Raw genomic sequence first — 20234 nt, forward strand, 5'->3', positions numbered from 1 at the left:
AGATGAAAATAGCTACAAAATCAGTGTTGCCAGTGGAAAACAGTTCAGGCGCTTCTACTCTGAACTGTAGTTTTACTCATCATATCTATGAAAGTTGTTAAATGGAAAGTATTAAGTAGAAAAGGTCTCTGTACATTTTAAAAATAGGACTGGTCGTAACAAATGGTTATTTAATCCAGCCCCCTCATTTTACAAATGAAATGAAACTGAGAGAGATATGAGATGTTGATTCATCTAAGGTCAAGTTTATATACTTGAATTACTTCATTAACCCAAATGTTTAGTGGCCACTGTTGCTGAGAAGCAATGGGTGATGAGTTCATATCTAAATATTAATCAAGCCTGATTTCTTGCTCTCAAATTAAACTAAGATTACTTATCTGTTTGGTACAATATCACCCTACCACATGATAAGCAACAAAGTTTAAATGTATATGCTAATAACACCAAAAGAGAATGTTGATAATTTTTATGTGTTAGTGGAAATCTTTTCAACCAATACTGGTTACTTACTTTGGGCAATTTAGATATATGCGTGTTTGTGCATTCATATGCACACTAACATCCTTGCATTTTCATGTTTTCCGTTTTAAGAGGCTAGATGGAAAATGCTGACCTGACCTAGATTTTCTAAATGATAAATGCTGACCCACTTTTCTAATGCTGATAATTTTTATCACAATCAGGTCAGGAGTGTCATTTCTGTGTTCCCTTCCACTCCCAAAAAGGGATAAACTAGTTTCATGTAAAAGAAATAAATATTAATATAAGTAAAACTGTTACTATTTGGAGTTTTAAAATGTTGTCTTTCATATTTAATTTTTGTTTTAAAACTGGAGGAATTAGTATGTCAATAAAAATTTATTTCCCATGTAAGAGGCAGTCAACATTTGAAGCTCCAACACAGTGTTATGCATAAACAAGGCGTTTAATCAACAAATTGTTAAACAATTTGTTTGGTAATCCTAAAAATAAATAAGCTACATAGTGTCCAAGTGATCCAAAACTAATGAAAATACTGTAGATTTAGTCTCTCCTTTCTGCAGATTGAGTATGCTTAGTAACCAGTCATTGAGCACTCTCTAGGCACAGCTTGTTTATATTGATGTGTGTATTTCTTTTGCTTTTCTCATTGTTTCTTTTTGCACTTTTATATTGCTTGGATAATTCCTTTTTTTCCATCTTCTATTCCTAATGTCTTCAGTGGTTTCTTTTTAAGATTTCTTATTTGAAAGTTTTGTTAATAAATACCTTGAGCTCTTAGAAGTATTTTACTCATCTTTTTAAAAAATCTCCTATATTGAATTCTTACTTATAATCAGGCTTAATGAATATAGTTTTAGTGTTCAGAAATGACTCTGAAAATTAGAAATTATATCTTAATAAATAAAATGATTTTAAAAATCTGAAAATTTATTTCTAATTTTTCAAATAGACTTGAGATTAGAACATTTTTTAGAGGTTTGTCTACATTGTAAGTAATTTCATGTCTGGAACCCTTCCTTAGCTTTGCATTGACCACCCTCCATCTATTCATTGATTAATTTTTGCATCTCCTGTAGTTGTGGCCAAATAAAGTCTGTGAATTATTTTTGTTATTTCAAAACACCTAACCAAATGTGATTTACTTCAAAATGATCAAATAAAGTAACTGACTCATCAAGTTTCTTTCCTTCCAGTTTGGGTAAATTAGCTCAGTGCAGTAACACTAGTTGTTTCAAGCATATCAAAAGATCTCATTGACTATGAGTTGTCAGATAAGTCTACAATGCAAAGGGTTAATAAAAGAGCCTTGACGACAAATCGTTCGGGGACTGCATTACCATGTTTTAGAAGAATGACATAGCTCTCAGTAATGGTCAAGCTAACCTGCCTACTCAGTCTTACAGATCTTTTGAAATTGTATATCTCTTAAGAATTAAAAGAAGTCAGAAGAACACACACTCTCCAGTGTGCAAGCACCTTCAAAGCTTGCTGCTTGAGAGAACAGAAAATCTGAATGCCAGGAGGTGTTATAAGATGTGGATACTGAATGGAAATTACCTCAGGTGTTTATTTTACCCTACAGCCTAGGTCCTTAACATAAATATAAGGAAATTTGCATCTTTCTACTTGATTTTCCAAGATATTATTGAGAAGTAAACATAAATGCAAAGCTGTACATGGAGGTTTCTCTTGAAGAGTTAACAAAATTCAGCAATCTGATCTACACTGGTTTTTGAATGTGCATTTTTTCTTTGGAATCCAAATATGTTCTTGGATTTGTTAAAATGTTCATTATTGCCAATTGTATTCAAGTTCCTGTTCATTTGACGTTTTTCAGTGACTTCTCTGTGTATTATATTTTAATAGTCACAAGGGATTGATAAAAACCTCAATAGAATAGAGAAGACAATCAGTACAGTATGTGTTCTGTAACATACACATTGTTATGTGTGTGTATTGTACACATATAAAAATCCTGACTCTGCTTGATATGGAGAGTGGGAACAGGGAAGACATCAGAGGAGGTGCATCTTGAGTTGAGGTTGGACGGATGAGTCAATTCACCAAGCAGGCAAGAACAGATAGCATGTGCAGAACTCAATAGAGTACCTTGAGTTTCATGACTTAAAGGCCCTGAAAAAAATTAAACAAGTTAAATGAATTTGACTTACCACCTTTTTATCATCTTTTCCTCTATTTTGTGATTAAATATGCTTACCTTTTTCTTAGATTCCTCTTTTCCCTTTTAATAACATTTTTCTGTTGAAAAATGCAATTTTTTTTTCTGCTGAAGAGGAACATCTGTTTCCTTTAACCCCGAGACTAAAATTTTATATCACCAGACAACAGATGCTAAGCATTAAGGGGAATGCTATAGGTGGCAGGCTAATGTCCATAAGTTAGAAACACACTTTTGACCAGAGTCTAAGTACGTCTAAAAGACTTACCACCTAAGATTATTTGTTTTAAACTTTAGAGTCTTTAAACCCCCAGAACAAAGTTGTATATATCATATATTTCATACTTGTAAATGGTTTTCTTTTGTAAATGGTTTCACACACAAACGTATATACACACTCTACTTTCATAATAGGCATGTTTTTAAGTGCCTTTTTATCTTCTATTAAAACATTCAAACATAAAGAGGTAGAAGCCTATAATGAACCCTCATATTCTCAGCATTTTATCGTCAGCCCTAGCCCTCTCCCACCACACATGCACTGGATTATTTAGAAACAATCCTGGACATTATGTCATTTAAGCATGTTTCTTTAAAAACGCATTTGGAGAAGAAAAGAGAACACATTACAAAGTCAAGAATTTAGATACTACATTAGGAAGATGATAAACCTACTTTGCAGATTTATTTTCCAACCATTTTACTATAGGGATCTTTTGCTTAAAATACAGTAAGAGTCTCATTATTCCCTGAACATGGTAATGACTTTCTCTTTAGGGTTTTTTTCCCCACATTTTTTTTCTCTCCTGGAGCTTGCTATTTGCCCATGTGAATGGTGCCCTTTCAAGTTTTGACTCCATTCCTGCTTTCTACATGAAGTCTTTCTTGACTTTTTCTTACGAAAATGGCATTCTTTGTCTGCATAGCTCACTTCCACATTCAACAATGGGTTGCTATGTACTTTTTAAAGTACATGTTCTATTTTAACTTGATTATAACTGCTGTGTGCCTCAGTCTCATGTATAAAATACAGGCAATAACATTTACCCCAGATACATGAGGGTAACACAAAACAAATGCTCAGTGAATATCAGTAATTGCTATTGTTAGCCATAAACTGAGGGAAGGAATCATACCATGTGCCTTTTTTTAAATCCCCAGTGCCTCATTTCTCAGACAAAGTGGATACTAAATACACATGTAGTTACGATGACTGGGAGGAAATCTGCTTTATTTTCTATGAGGTCATTATCCAATATTATTTATTAATATATTCACATATATATTCAAAATATGACCTTTGAAAGATAAGCATTGTGAGATACCATGCTTTTTATCTACAATTGATCGTGAGCTAATTCACTGATTTATGTTATAAAATGTATATCACTGACTTGGGTTAAGATTAAAACCCAATTTAATTAAAACTCAAGATACATTAAATTGTATCTTTGTTATATCCATGAAAAAATTATGCATAGAAAAACAGGTATTAAACTGGTAATTACAAATCATTTTTGTCTTTTTCAGACCATAAAAGTATCACTTAGACAATTTGAGAAATCCAGAAAAGTTGAGAATTAGATTAAAAACTATCCAGAGATGGCTGGGCACAGTGGCTCATGCCTGTAATCCCAGTACTTGAGGAGGCCGAGGTGGGCAGATTACTTGAAATCGGGAGACCAGCCTGGCCGACACAGCGAAACCCTGTCTCTACTAAAAAAAAAAAAACACAAAATTTAGCCAGGCATAGTGGCACATGACTGTAATCCTATCTACTAGGGAGACTGAGGCAGGAGACTTTCTTGAACACACGAGGTGGAGGTTGCAGTGAGCCAAGATCCCACCACTGCACTTCAGCCTGGGCAGCAGAGCAAGACTCTGTCCCCCGACCCCCGCCAAAAAACTATCCAGAGATAATCACAGCATTTTTCCACTTGCTTTCCATAAAGGTTTACATACCTTAAGATGTACTGTTTGAAATCTTTGATCCCCTTTGGCCTACTGCTTAGCATTGTGCATAAGCACTTTTTGTCCTTGAGAATATTGGTAAATAATGTATATAGTTTTTAAAATTTTTTCAGTAGTTTGCACATATTTATCATAAACATATATAAAAGATTAAAATGACATTGGAACAGTTTCTAGTTGTCTTGTTTTTAAGATTCTCCTGGCTATCCTTGCTTTATTTTTTCCATATGAACTTCAGAATTAGTTGTCTGTTTAAAAAATAACTTGTTGGTGTTGGGTTCACTTTAAATTGATAGGTTGTCTTTACAATGTTACCTTCCAGTATAAAAACCTGGCATACCAGGTTTCTTAATCCATGTTGTGTTGCGATTAAAAAAAAAGAAATTGGGTAATTGGTTAAGAAAAAAGGGTCACTTAGCTCTCAGTTGTGCAGGCTGAGAGTAGTAGTAGGGCTTGGCCCTCCTTCTGGGGAGGGCTTTTATGTATCACAACATGGCTGAGAAGGTCAAAGGGGAAACAGACCTGGTGAAAAGGAGGGAGGAGCTCATGGCTTTATAACAACCTACTCTCTCTGGAAGGAATTCCTTTCCTGGAAAACTAATCCATCTTATGAGATCTCACTAACTGCAGAAGAGCACCCTGACATTCATGGGAGATCTACCCCCAAACCCAAACACCTCCCACTAGGCCCCACCTCCCAACACTACCTTACTGGGGATTACATTTCAACCGGAGCTTTGGTAGGAACAAGAAAACCATTTCTAAACCATAGCAACAGTCTCTTCTACTTTTATGTTCTTCCATATGTTTTAAGATTTTGTCCGTTTTTTTCTTTGATGCCGATGTTACACGTTTCTTGTTAAGCTTATTCCTAGGTATTTTAGTTGTTCGTTCTGGATGCTATCTTTTTTCCATTGTCTTTCTCCTGAATGATAATATGATTATGAAGGCTATTGATGTATATATTTTAATTATGTACCCAGCTACCTTACTCAATTTCCTTAAGATCTGTAATTGTTTCTCACTAAATTCTTTAGGACTTTTCAAATAAGCACTCAGCCACAAGTACCAATTTTATGGAACTAAGTTTTTTCATAAGTCTTATTCTTTGTTTCATTCCTGATTTTTTGTTTGTTTTTTAGAAAGTGCCTCTAAGTTTACTAAACAAGCATATTGCTGACTGTTGTATGAGATTGACATATTTTATCTACCTGTATATGATGAAAATGTTATTCTTTGTTACATATACAGTAATATTCTTGCACTTTCTCAATTTTCATTTTATTTGTTCAACTATCTCTTATTGGGCTTCTACTGTGAGACAGGCATATGATTGGTGCTGGAGATTCAGAGTCTGATAACCTGATAACACAATGTCCACCCTTCAGAGATGAACATTATTATAAAGGTAACAGTTTGCTATGAGAATAGAAAAGGGAGTTCTACATAAAATAAGAGAAGGGAGGCAGATGGATTCAAGGAAACCTCCTTAAAAAGGTGATGCTAGAGCTGAATTTTGAATAGAATAAGTCCACCTCCATTTACTTTAACTGGAAACCTGTGATTTTGTTTGACTGTGGAAACTTACGAAACTTATGGTTTCTTGTGATTCCTGTGTTAAATTTTAACTTTTTGAATAGGACTCGAACTATTAAATACAAGCTAAGTATCTTTATCCAAAATGCTTGCAGGCAGAGTGTTTTGGATTTCAGATTTTTGGGGGGATTTTGGAATAATTGCATTATACTTATTAAGCATCTCTAATCAAAAATCCAAAATGCTCCAATGAACATTTTTTCTTTACCATCATTTTGGCATTCAAAAAATTCTGATTTTGGAACATTTTGGATTTTGGATTAGGGATATTCAACCTGTAATGAATAACTTTTAAAAATCCAATAATGAAAGTGCAAGTGCTGGCTTTCTTTCCCCAAAATCTGTTAGCCTAGTATTTGTCAACTCATGGAAAATTATAGCTTAAATTTAAAGGATGTTTATCCTTAAAAAAATTCAGAATTAAAAGAAACGTTAGTTAGCGTTTGAATCTGTCTTCCCATTCTCCACCCAGCCAAAGACTTAGAAAAGTTAATTCCGCTAAGGCCATAAAACCAGCTATTGGCTGTAGAATACCTCAAGATTCTGGTTTTAAATGTTGCAAGACTTGTCATTCTGCTTGCAGAAATAAAAGCATGACTCTAAATGTGGAATTGTCAAATATTTTTTACTTATGCAGTTTTTCTTATATTAATTTTTCTTTTTTTTTTTTCTTTCTAGTCTGCCATTTTCAACTTTCAGAGTCTATTGACTGTAATCTTGCTGCTTATATGTACTTGTGCTTATATTCGATCCTTGGCACCCAGCCTCCTGGACAGAAATAAAACTGGGTATGTTACTAATGATGTCTAGTCACCTAAATTAGTTCTTACAGATGTTGAATGTAAGTTAACATATAAAGTATTACATAATTTAATTCCTACATGTAATTTGGTTTTGTAATAACTTTTTTCATTTTCTTCCTGTTAAAAATTCGAAAACTTTATATTCACAATATCTTACTAAACTAAAAGATGAATTTCAGAAGTGACCTAATATATGTTAGAGTAAAAAATAGCATGAGGGATTCAACCTACTGAAGGTGAAAATACATGTTAGTTGTCCATCAGTTTTTATGATAATATTCCATTTTCTTTGTAGACATTGTCTTCTCTTCATTCCACCTTTTTCAGTAAAGTCCTAATTGCATTTATTCTTCAATATTCACCCATTTGTTGAAATTATATTATTTGTTGCTTAGCTATACATGAAGTCTTTCTATTCAAGTGGAAAGTTTCATTTCATCTTTCCCTTCTGTACCTGCAAACTGTAAACTTAGAATTAAAGCGTATGGTAGACTCTAGTAAACACTTATTCCTATTGATGAGTTAATGGAATTCTAATATAATGCATAATGTCCATCTAAGAAATTTAAGTGTTTATCTCATTAAAGAATAATTACGTAGTAGTAGAATACTTTCCCTATGCTATTATGAAAATTCTTCTTCAAAAGCAAGTAGGTTGCATGTGGAAATGTCTGCTCCTCATTCCTTTGGGAGCAGGAATATATTCATAACATGCTACATTAACAAAGGAGTTCTCAGGGCTGCCAACCTTCTAGTAAAGGTTGAGTGGTAGTATAGTTCTCCTACATAAAGCAGCCTGCCTATTTTTACATTTTGAAATATGTACTAATACAGTCAACTGTTTGAAAGCTTTTTATTTAAAAACCTTTATTTCCACTTATATACATGTTAAGCACCATTTTATTTTGATTTATAGCTAAGAATTATTTTGTATAGAAATTTTTATAGGCCTAGTCTCTTTCTGTTAAAATTACGTGTTTTTATGAGACTCATAATCTTTTATTATAGTGAGAATATATACCATGGTTAGGTGGTGGTATCTAGACAGATTGAATAAAGCAAGTTCTTGATGACTTCACTGTTTAAAATAACTTCAGTTTTTGCTACTTCAAATAATATAGAACTAAGCAGCAGAAAAGAAGATTACTGCATGGTCTTTATCCTGGTTTCATAGACCTGATAGCATTATCAGCAAATATACTTATTGGTATTTAGCCGTAATAACTAAGCAACGTAATTACATTTTTTTAATCAACAGGGTTCGTGTGTGTGTGTGTGTGTGTGTGTGTGTGTGTGTGTGTAAGTAAAATTGGGGTATTACAGAAATATATCTAGGTAGAGAAATATGTGGAAAAAATCAAAGTGGTGCTGATAAGTCTCTTAGTTACCAAGTTAGTATTATTTATTCATTTATAACAGTTCTTAATATGTTAATCCTGTTGTACCAGTTTCTTAATGATATTTTGTTACTTCTAGAATGTTAGACCCAAAAAGACCTTGAGTTTTTGATCTTGTGGTTTTCGGTGGGTTCTAGAATGAAGGAGCCATGGCTTTGCAAATGCCTGACCTATTCCATTGTTTGATGAAGAAATGTTAGCCAATTTTAAATGATACCTAGAGTTATCATCATATGCACCTTTAGCCTATGTATGAACACAGTACATGTAAGTCACCATTCTAAGGACTTTCTGTATAATCACTCATTTCATCCTCATAACAACTCTTTGAGGGTGGGTACTTTTGTTAAAGAGATACAATACCTTGCTCACAGTTGTGCAACCAGTAAGTAGTATAGAATTTAAGCATAATTTGGCCTTTATTTTAGCTTATTTTCAGGGATGTATATGGCTTTTGACATTTTATTTGTATAGTAAAATTGTTTAGCCTGTCAGAATATTCATACTTTGAAATAAACTCATGTTTTTGCCTAATTCCATTTAATCTAAACAGTGTGTATTCCAGTATAGCAGTTTCTATACATTGATGGTTGATAGGCTAAGAGACCTTTTACTTTCAGGTCAGGACGTTATACTTCAGAAGTGGAACATATATAGAACTTAACTGACCAGAATTTTCTGTCAGTCTTACCCATTCAGATGTAATGATTGACTAGCCAGCCATCTCTTTCAGCAAAAAACAAGAATATACTATAAATTTTTCTGGAATTTAAGTATTGTGATTTTCTTGAGATAATAATTCTAGTTTACATAACATAATATTAATTTATCTTGATTTGCAACCATATGTGACACTATTTATAATTCTTTTACTTGGTCAGACCAATAAAGTAATGTCCTCGGTGTTACTTTTTAAAATATCTCTATTCATTGATGACTCAGTTGGTCTTTTTTTCAAAAATGATTTGTTATACATGCCAAATAAGTGATAATTCCATATAATATGTAATTCATAATGTATTCATTCATACAATTGAAATATATGTCTCCATTCTAATACTTATTTCCAGAATATGTGCTTTAAATGCCATATTTAGTGAATTTACATAGAGTGTCCTCTAAACTAGGAGATTTTCTACTTACATTGAAAATATAGGCACATTTTTAATTCCTTCTTAGTAAATGACACGTAATTAAATAACATCATTGGAATTCATTATTATAGATTATTTAACTTTAGAGCTACATTCTCTAAGAAATTAAAGTTTAGTATAGGAATGTTTTTGGTGTCACATTCAACCAAAAAATGTTCATTTAACATTTTATCAAAATCGATGCTTAAATTGCCATATACATTTTATGCTTTTGAAAGTAGAGTACTTTAACTGAATAGTAAACCCTTATGCAAATTTTTGCGACTCTCATTAATTTGCCCTGGATTTGACCTATGACACTGTTTATATTCCAGTTCATAGCAGTTTCTGTACATTGATGGTTGATATGCCATTGTGTCCTACTTTCATACTTGAATGGGGGCTCAACATCAAACAAGCAGATTTCAATTTTGAAGCAAAGTGTTAAAGGTTAATATGTTAATATACAATTAATTCCCTATATGGTATGAAGAGAATGATTTACCTTTCTGAGTAATCAATAGCTACTTTTTTTCTGTTTTTATTCTATGCAGATTGTTGGGTATATTTTGGAAGTGTGCCAGAATTGGTAAGTGTCTATAATCTCCCTCCACTTCTTCAGCTGTAAATTGTTGACCAATTTACTTATGTTATAATTGCACAAATCATATGTTAATTTTTAAAGGATAGGCTTCCCAATTTTATGCATTTTTGCAAAAGTTTATAAGTTGTACCAAGCACTTTTCCTTATGCTATTTGGGCATAAGGCGTAGGCCAGGCATGAGGGCTCACGCCTGTAATCCCAGCAATTTTTGAGGCCAAGGCAGGAGGATTACCTGGGGTCAGGAGTTCGAGACCAGTCTGGCCAACATGATGAAACCCTGTCTCTACTAAAAATACAAAAATTAGCCAGGCATACACATCTGTAATCCCAGCCACTTAGGAGGCTGAGGCAGAAGGATCTCTTGAACCCGAGAGGCAGAGATTGCAGTGAGCCAGATCACACCACTGTACCCCAAACTGGGTGACAGAGTGAGACTCTGTCTCAACATTAAAAAAGAGTAAAACTAGATTTAGTGGATACTTCATTAACACAGTGATAGAAAAGTCTCTCTAATTTAGATATCAAATACCATGCATTCCTGGTATTGGGGGAAATAAATGTATGCGGTTTTATGCACACATGTTGATAGTATGGAAGTATAGAGCACGCTGTTCTGTATATTGTATATCATTTTGATAACTAGGATGTATTCCCATCTAATGAAAGTCTTTCTGAGCAGCTATCTAAACATAATCACTGTATTGCCCTATTTTAAGTAACAATGTTTAACTGTTTTGTCTGTTGATCCCATGTGGTCATAGCCAAACTGTTTGACTCAAGTTAAAGTACTACCCTTGATCTTAGCTAAAAGGCCAAGAAGCAATTAAAAGTTAAGGTAGATGTGGTTGTCTTACAACTTTCCATGATAAGAGATTAGTAGCATCATATATGTTTTTATAGTTAATAATATACTCCTGTCCAGTCACCCTGTATATTGTAACATTTGACACTGTGCCCAGCACATAGTAGACTCTCAAATGATTAAGTGAATGAATTAAAATGTATTTTATTGCATCATTCATCAGTATTCTTTTTTTTTGGGGCGGGGGGGGATGGAGTCCCACACCGTCACCCAGGCTGGAGTGCAGTGGTGTGATCTCGGCTCACTGCAAGCTCCACCTCCCAGGTTCAAGCAATTCTCCTGCCTCAGTCTCCCAAGTAGCTGGGATTACAGGCACCCACCACTATGCCTGGCTAATTTTTTGTATTTTTAGTAGAGACGGGATTTCACTATGTTGGCCAGGCTGGTCTCGAGCTCCTGACCTCGTGATGCACCCACCTCGGCCTCCCAAAGTGCCAGGATTACAGGCATGAGCCACCGTGCCCAGCTGTTCATCAGTATTCTTGAATAATAAATTACACCCTTTTTAAACCTTCTTAATTCAAAAAAAAAGAAAAACTCAAGGCATTTGTACATATACTACTTTGGACTGAAATTGAATATTTCTTATCTGTCCTCTTTGGAATCATTTGCATGGCCACGAAAAATTCTTTCGTTTTAGTACTCTTCTTCTAACTTTGAATTTATGCATAACTACTTTTTTCTTTCATAAAGCCTGTTAGACTTTTATAATAAAAAATATTTTTTCTACGTTTGACATTTAGTGTTGTTAGCCAGTCTGACAACAGCCTAAATTCTCACAACTAATCCCTTTAAATAGGATGGAGAATTGAAGAGTCATCTCCCTTAGATAAACTGTGTTCCATTTAGAGTATTGTGTTTTATTTTGTTTTTCAACTTCTCAGAGATGTGGAAAATTTAGAAGATGGTCCATAAAGGAAACAAACCTCATGAGATTGAAAAATACAAACTGAGTATTTGTAATACAGGTATACCTCAGAGATACTGCATGTTTAATCCCAGACCACCACAATAAAGCAAGTCAACAAATTTTTTTGGTTTCTGGTACATATAAAAGTTTTGTATAGATTAGTGGTCTGTTAAGTGTGGAGTAGCAGTGTGTCTTTAAGAACAATGTGTGTACCTTAATTGAAAAATACTGTGTTGCTAAAAATCACTGGTGATTATATCTGACATATATATATCTGAGTCATAATCATTCTGCTGGTAGAGGGTCTTCCCTCAACGTTGATGGCTGCTGATTGATCAAGGTGGTGGTTGTTGAAGGTTGAGTGACTGACAGTTCTTAAAATACGATAACAGTGAAGTTTGCCACATGGATTGACTCTTCCTTTCATGAAAGATTTCTCTGTAACCTGCAGTGCTATTTGGTAGCATTTTATCCACAGTTGAATTTCTTTCAAAACTGGATTCAATCCTCTCAAACCCTCCACTGATTTATCAACTAAGTTTATGTAATATTTTAAATCCTTTGTTGTCATTTCAACAGTGTTCACGGCATCCTCACCAGGAGTAAATTCCATCTCAAGAAACCATTTTCTTTGTTCATAAGAAGAAGTTATTCATTCAGATTTCACATTGAGATTATAGTAATTCGATCACATATTCAGGCTCCCCTTCTAATTACAGTTCTCTTACTCTTTTCACCATTATCTGCGGTTACTTCCTTCATTGATGTATTAGGTAAACCATGCTGTAAACAGGTATGCTGTCATCCAGACTTAGTTGTTCCGTTTCTAGAGCATAGGGAGAGCAGATTTAGCATAATTCTTAAAAGCTGTAGAATTTTCAGCAGGTGAATAAGCATTGACTTCAGCTTAAAGTCACCAACTACATTAGCCCTTAACATGAGTCAGCCTGCTCTTTGAAGCAGTAGAAGCCAGGCACTGACTTCTCCTCTCTAGCTGTGAAATTCCTAGATGCCATTTTTTCAATAGAAGGCCATTTTGTCCACATTGAACTTCATCTGTTGTTTAGTTTAGCTACTTTCATCGGTTATCTTAGCTAGTTTCTGCATGACTTGCTGTAGTTTCTTTTTTTTTTTTAATTCTAAAAAGCAATGTTTCCTTTAATACATACAATGTTTATATCTCTGTATCAAATCACAAACTTAGCTGGGTACTTATTTACAAATAGTAAGCATAAGTTCAATATAACTTAAGTTGCCTCTATTGACAACCATTTATAAAAATTAATACATCGGAATCTAGCTTTGTCAGTTTTACTTTTACAGCCAGCAAGCATCTTTGAAATTTTTAGTAGTAGTATTAGTACAAATCAACTTTGTATTTTTCTACCCTGACAATACCAACATATAACCTTTGTACTCATCTCTCAATTATTTGTGTATGATTTTTTTTCAATTTGCTCATTATAATAAAAAATACTGGACTTTTTATTGTATAGGTACAGATATATGTGATGAACACATGTATATATAAAGACATATATATTACACACACACTCCTACCTTAGGAAGAAGTTATCCTCTGTTTTTTATTATCTCCTGCCTCCCTCCCAAACACACCCTTTTTGTTGTTATTGTTAGGAAAAAAAATGAACATAGATTAATCTTGTCAGTGTATTTAAACACAAGAAGCAATTAAGTTTGTCTGATGCAATGTGAGACCATTTTCTAAATTTAAAATTTTAAATGTTTGTGTCCTGAAAGAACTTGATAATCTGTTAACTAGCCATTGAAAATATATAGCCAACCAGAGTAACCAAACAAGTTGAGATTAATAACTAAAATCTTCAATACTCAAAGAGAGTATGTAAGGAAAACTCCATTAAAAAGGTACAAGTGCATCACCACAGAGATATTCTGGGACAGCATCATTGCAAGATTGCCATTTTTGAGCCTGAACTTAGCACTAACAAAAGCATTCTAATATTTCAGTTTCACAATGATTTTATGTGAAAAATTAGAATTTGAGTTACGCTGAATACTTTCTGTTACAAAAAAGATCATTCAGACTGTCAGAATTCTGCCTGCCCTTATGAAGCATTATGAGGACAGTGAAATGGAAAAGAAGAAGGAATTGCTGAAACACAATTGAAGTTTAAGAAATAATTATCTCCTGGCAACCCTCAACATTCTCTGATATATTTTTGAGGAATAGTCATTATAATTTTAAACTCAAATGTGATTGTAGCTGACGTTTTGAACAAGAGCACTTGAAGCTCTTTTGAATGTAGTTTCATGAACCATCACTTCTAGGGTTACGTTTTTCATTTTCTTTATGTTTTAAATTTTTCATTTTTTATTGTCTTTTTTTTTTATTATTATACTTTAAGTTCTAGGGTACATGTGCATAACGTGCAGGTTTGTTACATATGTATACTTGTGCCATGTTGGTGTGCTGCACCCATCAACTCGTCAGCACCCATCAATTCGTCATTTATATCAGGTATAACTCCCAATGCAATCCCTCCCCCCTCCCCCCTCCCCCCTCCCCATGTTAGGCCCCGATGTGTGTTGTTCCCCTCCCCGAGTCCAAGTGATGTCGTTGTTCAGTTCCCACCTATGAGTGAGAACATGCGGTGTTTGGTTTTCTGTTCTTGTGATAGTTTGCTAAGAATGATGGTTTCCAGCTGCATCCATGTCCCTACAAAGGGTGCAAACTCATCCTTTTTTACGGCCGCATAATATTCCATAGTGTATATGTGCCACATTTTCTTAATCCAGTCTGTCACAGATGGACATTTGGGTTGATTCCAAGTCTTTGCTATTGTGAATAGTGCCGCAATAAACATACGTGTGCATGTGTCTTTATAGCAGCATGATTTATAATCCTTTGGGTATATATCCAGTAGTGGAATGGCTGGGTCATATGTTACTTCTAGTTCTAGATCCTTGAGGAATCGCCATACTGTTTTCCATAATGGTTGAACTAGTTTACAATCCCACCAACAGTGTAAAAGTGTTCGTATTTCTCCACATCCTCTCCAGCACCTGTTGTTTCCTGACTTTTGAATGATTGCCATTCTAACTGGTGTGAGATGGTATCTCATTGTGGTTTTGATTTGCATTTCTCTGATGGCCAGTGATGATGAGCATTTTTTCATGTGTCTGTTGGCTGTATGAATGTCTTCTTTTGAGAAATGTCTGTTCATATCCTTTGCCACTTTTTGATGGGGTTGTTTGTTTTTTCTTGTATATTTGTTTGAGTTCTTTGTAGATTCTGGATATTAGCCCTTTGTCAGATGAGTAGATTGCAAAAATTTTCTCCCATTCTGTAGGTTGCCTGTTCACTCTGATGGTAGTTTCTTTAGCTGTGCAAAAGCTCTTTAGTTTAATTAGATCCCATTTGTCAATTTTGGCTTTTGCTGCCGTTGCTTTTGGTGTTTTAGACATAAAGTCCTTGCCCATGCCTATGTCCTGAATGGTACTACCTAGGTTTTCTTCTAGGGTTTTTATGATATTAGGTCTAACATTTAAGTCACTAATCCATCTTGAATTAATTTTCGTATATGGATTAAGAAAAGGATCCAGTTTCAGCTTTCTACTTATGGCTAGCCAATTTTCCCAGCACCATTTATTAAATAGGGAATCCTTTCCCCATTTCTGGTTTCTCTCAGGTTTGTCAAAGATCAGATGGCTGTAGATGTGTGGTATTATTTCTGAGGACTCTGTTCTTTCCATTGGTCTATATCTCTGTTTTGGTACCAGTACCATGCTGTTTTGGTTACTGTAGCCTTGTAGTATAGTTTGAAGTCAGGTAGCGTGATGCTTCCAGCTTTGTTCTTATGAGTTAGGACTGTCTTGGCAATGCAGGCTCTTTTTTGGTTCCATATGAACTTTAAAGCCGTTTTTTCCAATTCTGTGAAGAAAGTCATTGGTAGCTTGATGGGGATGGCATTGAATCTATAAATAACCTTGGGCAGTATGGCCATTTTCACGATATTGATTCTTCCTATCCATGAGCATGGTATGTTCTTCCATTTGTTAGTGTCCTCTTTGATTTCACTGAGCAGTGGTTTGTAGTTCTCCTTGAAGAGGTCCTTTACATCCCTTTTAAGTTGGATTCCTAGGTATTTGATTCTCTTTGAAACAATTGTGCATGGAAGTTAATTCCTGATTTGGCTCTCTGTTTGTCTGTTACTGGTGTATAAGAATGCTTCTGATTTTTGCACATTGATTTTGTATCCTGAGACTTTGCTGAAGTTGCTTATCAGCTTAAGGAGATTTTGGGCTGAGACAATGGGGTTTTCTAAATATACAATCATGTCATCTGCAAACAGGGACAATTTGACTTCTTCTTTTCCTAACTAGATACCCTTGATTTCTTTCTCTTGCCTGATTGCCCTAGCCAGAACTTCCAAGACTATGTTGAATAGGAGTGGTGAGAGAGGGCATCCCTGTCTTGTGCCAGTTTTCAAAGAGAATTTTTCCAGTTTTTGCCCATTCAGTATGATATTGGCTGTGGGTTTGTCATAAATAGCTCTTATTATTTTGAGGTACGTTCCCTCAATACTGAATTTATTGAGCGTTTTTAGCATGAAGGGCTGTTGAATTTTGTCAAAAGCCTTTTCTGCATCTATTGAGATAATCATGTGGTTCTTGTCTTTGGTTCTGTTTATATGCTGGATTACGTTTATTGATTTGTGAATGTTGAACCAGCCTTGCATCCCAGGGATGAAGCCCACTTGATCATGGTGGATAAGCTTTTTGATGTGCTGCTGAATCCGGTTTGTCAGTATTTTACTGAGGATTTTTGCATCGATGTTCATCAGGGATATTGGTCTAAAATTCTCTTTTTTTGTTGTGTCTCTGCCAGGCTTTGGTATCAGGATGATGTTGGCCTCATAAAATGAGTTAGGGAGAATTCCCTCTTTTTCTGTTGATTGGAATAGTTTCAGAAGGAATGGTACCAGCTCCTCCTCGTACCTCTGGTAGAATTCAGCTGTGAATCCATCTGGTCCTGGACTTTTTTTGGTTGGTAGGCTATTAATTATTGCCTCAATTTCAGAGCCTGCTATTGGTCTATTCAGGGATTCAACTTCTTCCTGGTTTAGTCTTGGGAGAGTGTAAGTGTCCAGGAAATTATCCGTTTCTTCTAGATTTTCTAGTTGATTTGCGTAGAGGTGTTTATAGTATTCTCTGATGGTAGTTTGTATTTCTGTGGGGTCGGTGGTGATATCCCCTTTATCATTTTTTATTGCGTCTATTTGATTCTTCTCTCTTTTCTTCTTTATTAGTCTTGCTAGCGGTCTGTCAATTTTGTTGATTTTTTCAAAAAACCAGCTCCTGGATTCATTGATTTTTTTGGAGGGTTTTTTGTGTCTCTATCTCCTTCAGTTCTGCTCTGATCTTAGTTATTTCTTGCCGTCTGCTAGCTTTTGAATGTGTTTGCTCTTGCTTCTCCAGTTCTTTTAATTGTGATGTTAGAGTGTCCATTTTAGATCTTTCCAGCTTTCTCTTGTGGGCATTTAGTGCTATAAATTTCCCTCTACACACTGCTTTAAATGTGTCCCAGAGATTCTGGTATGTTGTATGTTTGTTCTCATTGGTTTCAAAGAACATCTTTATTTCTGCCTTCATTTCATTATGTACCCAGTAGTCATTCAGGAGCACGTTGTTCAGTTTCCATGTAGTTGAGCGGTTTTGATTGAGTTTCTTAGTCCTGAGTTCTAGTTTGATTGCACTGTGGTCTGAGAGACAGTTTGTTATAATTTCTGTTCTTTTACATTTGCTAAGGAGTGCTTTACTTCCAATTATGTGGTCAATTTTGGAATAAGTGCGATGTGGTGCTGAGAAGAATGTATATTGTGTTGATTTGGGGTGGAGAGTTCTATAGATGTCTATTAGGTCCGCTTGGTGCAGAGATGAGTTCAATTCCTGGATATGCTTGTTAACTTTCTGTCTCGTTGATCTGTCTAATGTTGACAGTGGAGTGTTGAAGTCTCCCATTATTATTGTATGGGAGTCTAAGTCTCTTTGTAAGTCTCTAAGGACTTGCTTTATGAATTTGGGTGCTCCTGTATTGGGTGCATATATATTTAGGATAGTTAACTCTTCCTGTTGAATTGATCCCTTTACCATTATGTAATGGCCTTCTTTGTCTCTTTTGATCTTTGATGGTTTAAAGTCTATTTTATCAGAGACTAGAATTGCAACCCCTGCTTTTTTTTGTTCTCCATTTGCTTGGTAGATCTTCCTCCATCCCTTTATTTTGAGCCTATGTATGTCTGTGCATGTGAGATGGGTCTCCTGAATACAGCAGACTGATGGTTCCAGTTTGCCAGTCTGTGTCTTTTAATTGGAGCATTTAGTCCATTTACATTTAAGGTTAATATTGTTATGTGTGAACTTGATCCTGCCATTATGATATTAACTGGTTATTTTGCTCGTTAGTTGATGCAGTTTCTTCCTAGCCTCGATGGTCTTTACATTTTGGCATGTTTTTGCAATGGCTGGTACCTGTTGTTCCTTTCCATGTTTAGGGCTTCCTTCAGGGTCTCTTTTAAGGCAGGCCTGGTGGTGACAGAATCCCTAAGCATTTGCTTATCTGTAAAGGATTTTATTTCTCCTTCACTTATGAAACTTAGTTTGGCTGGATATGAAATTCTGGGTTGAAAATTCTTTTCTTTAAGAACGTTGAATATTGTCCCCCCACTCTCTTCTGGCTTTTAGAGTTTCTGCCGAGAGATCTGCTGTTAGTCTGATGGGCTTCCCTTTGTGGGTAACCCGACCTTTCTCTCTGGCTGCCCTTAAGATTTTTTCCTTCATTTCAACTTTGGTGAATCTGGCAATTATGTGTCTTGGAGTTGCTCTTCTGGAGGAGTATCTTTGTGGTGTTCTCTGTATTTCCTGAATTTGAATGTTGGCCTGCCGTACTAGGTTGGGGAAGTTCTCCTGGATGATATCCTGAAGAGTGTTTTCCAACTTGGTTCCATTTTCCCCCTCACTTTCAGGCACCCCAATCAGACGTAGATTTGGTCTTTTTACATAATCCCATACTTCTTGCAGGCTTTGTTCATTTCTTTTTCTTCTTTTTTCTTTTGGTTTCTCTTCTCGCTTCATTTCATTCATTTGATCCTCAATCGCTGATACTCTTTCTTCCAGTTGATCCAGTCGGTTACTGAAGCTTGTGGATTTGTCACGTATTTCTCGTGTCATGGTTTTCATCTCTGTCATTTCATTTGTGACCTTCTCTGCATTAATCATTCTAGCTATCAATTCTTCCACTGTTTTTTCAAGATTTTTAGATTCTTTGCACTGGGTACGTAATTTCTCCTTTAGCTCTGAGAAGTTTGATGGACTGAAGCCTTCTTCTCTCATCTCGTCAAAGTCATTCTCTGACCAGCTTTGATCCGTTGCTGGCGATGAGCTGCGCTCCTTTGCAGGGGGAGATGCAGTCTTATTTCTTGAATTTCCAGCTTTTCTGCCCTGCTTCTTCCCCATCTTTGTGGTTTTATCTGCCTCTGGTCTTGGATGATGGTGACGTACTGATGGGGTTTTGGTATAGGTGTTCTTCCTGTTTGATAGTTTTCCTTCTAATAGTCAGGACCCTCAGCTGTAGGTCTGTTGGAGATTGCTTGAGGTCCACTCCAGGCCCTGTTTGCCTGGGTATCAGCAGCAGAGGTTGCAGAAGATAGAATATTGCTGAACAGCGAGTGTACCTGTCTGATTCTTCCTTTGGAAGCTTCCTCTCAGGGGTGTACTCCACCCTGTGAGGTGTGGGGTGTCAGACTGCCCCTAGTGGGGGATGTCTCCCAGTTAGGCCACTCAGGGGTCAGGGACCCACTTGAGCAGGCAGACTGTCCGTTCTCAGATCTCAACCTCCGTGTTGGGAGATCCACTGCTCTCTTCAAAGCTGTCAAACAGAGTCGTTTGTGTCTGCACAGGCCTCTGCTGCTTCCCCTTTTGTTGTTTATCTGTGCCCTGTCCCCAGAGGTGGAGTCTACAGAGACAGGCAGGTTTCCTTGAGCTGCTGTGAGCTCCACCCAGTTGGAGCTTCCCAGAGGCTTTGTTTACCTACTTAAGCCTCAGCAATGGCGGGCGTCCCTCCCCCAGACTCTCTGCTGCCGTTTTGGTTAGATTGCAGACTGCTGTGCTAGCAGTGAAGGAGGCTCTGTGGGCGTGGGACCCTCCCGGCCAGGTGTGGGTATAATCTCCTGGTGTGCCCGTTTGCTTAAAGCACAGTATTGGGGTGGGAATTACCCGATTTTCCAGGTGTTGTGTGTCTCAGTTCACCTGG

General features: G+C 35.9%; 1 protein-coding gene and 1 non-coding gene across 2 annotated transcripts in view; both read left to right on the forward strand.

Moving 5' to 3' along the window:
- Positions 1-20234, forward strand: part of TMEM167A (transmembrane protein 167A) — a 33827-nt gene that overhangs the window by 5389 nt on the left and 8204 nt on the right. Inside the window, exons 2-3 of the mRNA XM_033179216.1 lie at positions 6911-7020; positions 10120-10154. Of these exons, the coding sequence (XP_033035107.1) occupies positions 6911-7020; positions 10120-10154 (145 nt within the window). The remainder of the gene's footprint in view (positions 1-6910; positions 7021-10119; positions 10155-20234) is intronic.
- Positions 7691-7825, forward strand: LOC117066301. Its single transcript, XR_004430272.1, has one exon. It is a non-coding gene; the product is annotated as a small nucleolar RNA U109 (small nucleolar RNA).

The sequence above is a fragment of the Trachypithecus francoisi genome, unplaced genomic scaffold (assembly GCF_009764315.1).
Source record: "Trachypithecus francoisi isolate TF-2019V2 unplaced genomic scaffold, Tfra_2.0 Lachesis_group2, whole genome shotgun sequence".
In the NCBI taxonomy this organism is placed as follows: Eukaryota; Metazoa; Chordata; class Mammalia; order Primates; family Cercopithecidae; genus Trachypithecus; species Trachypithecus francoisi.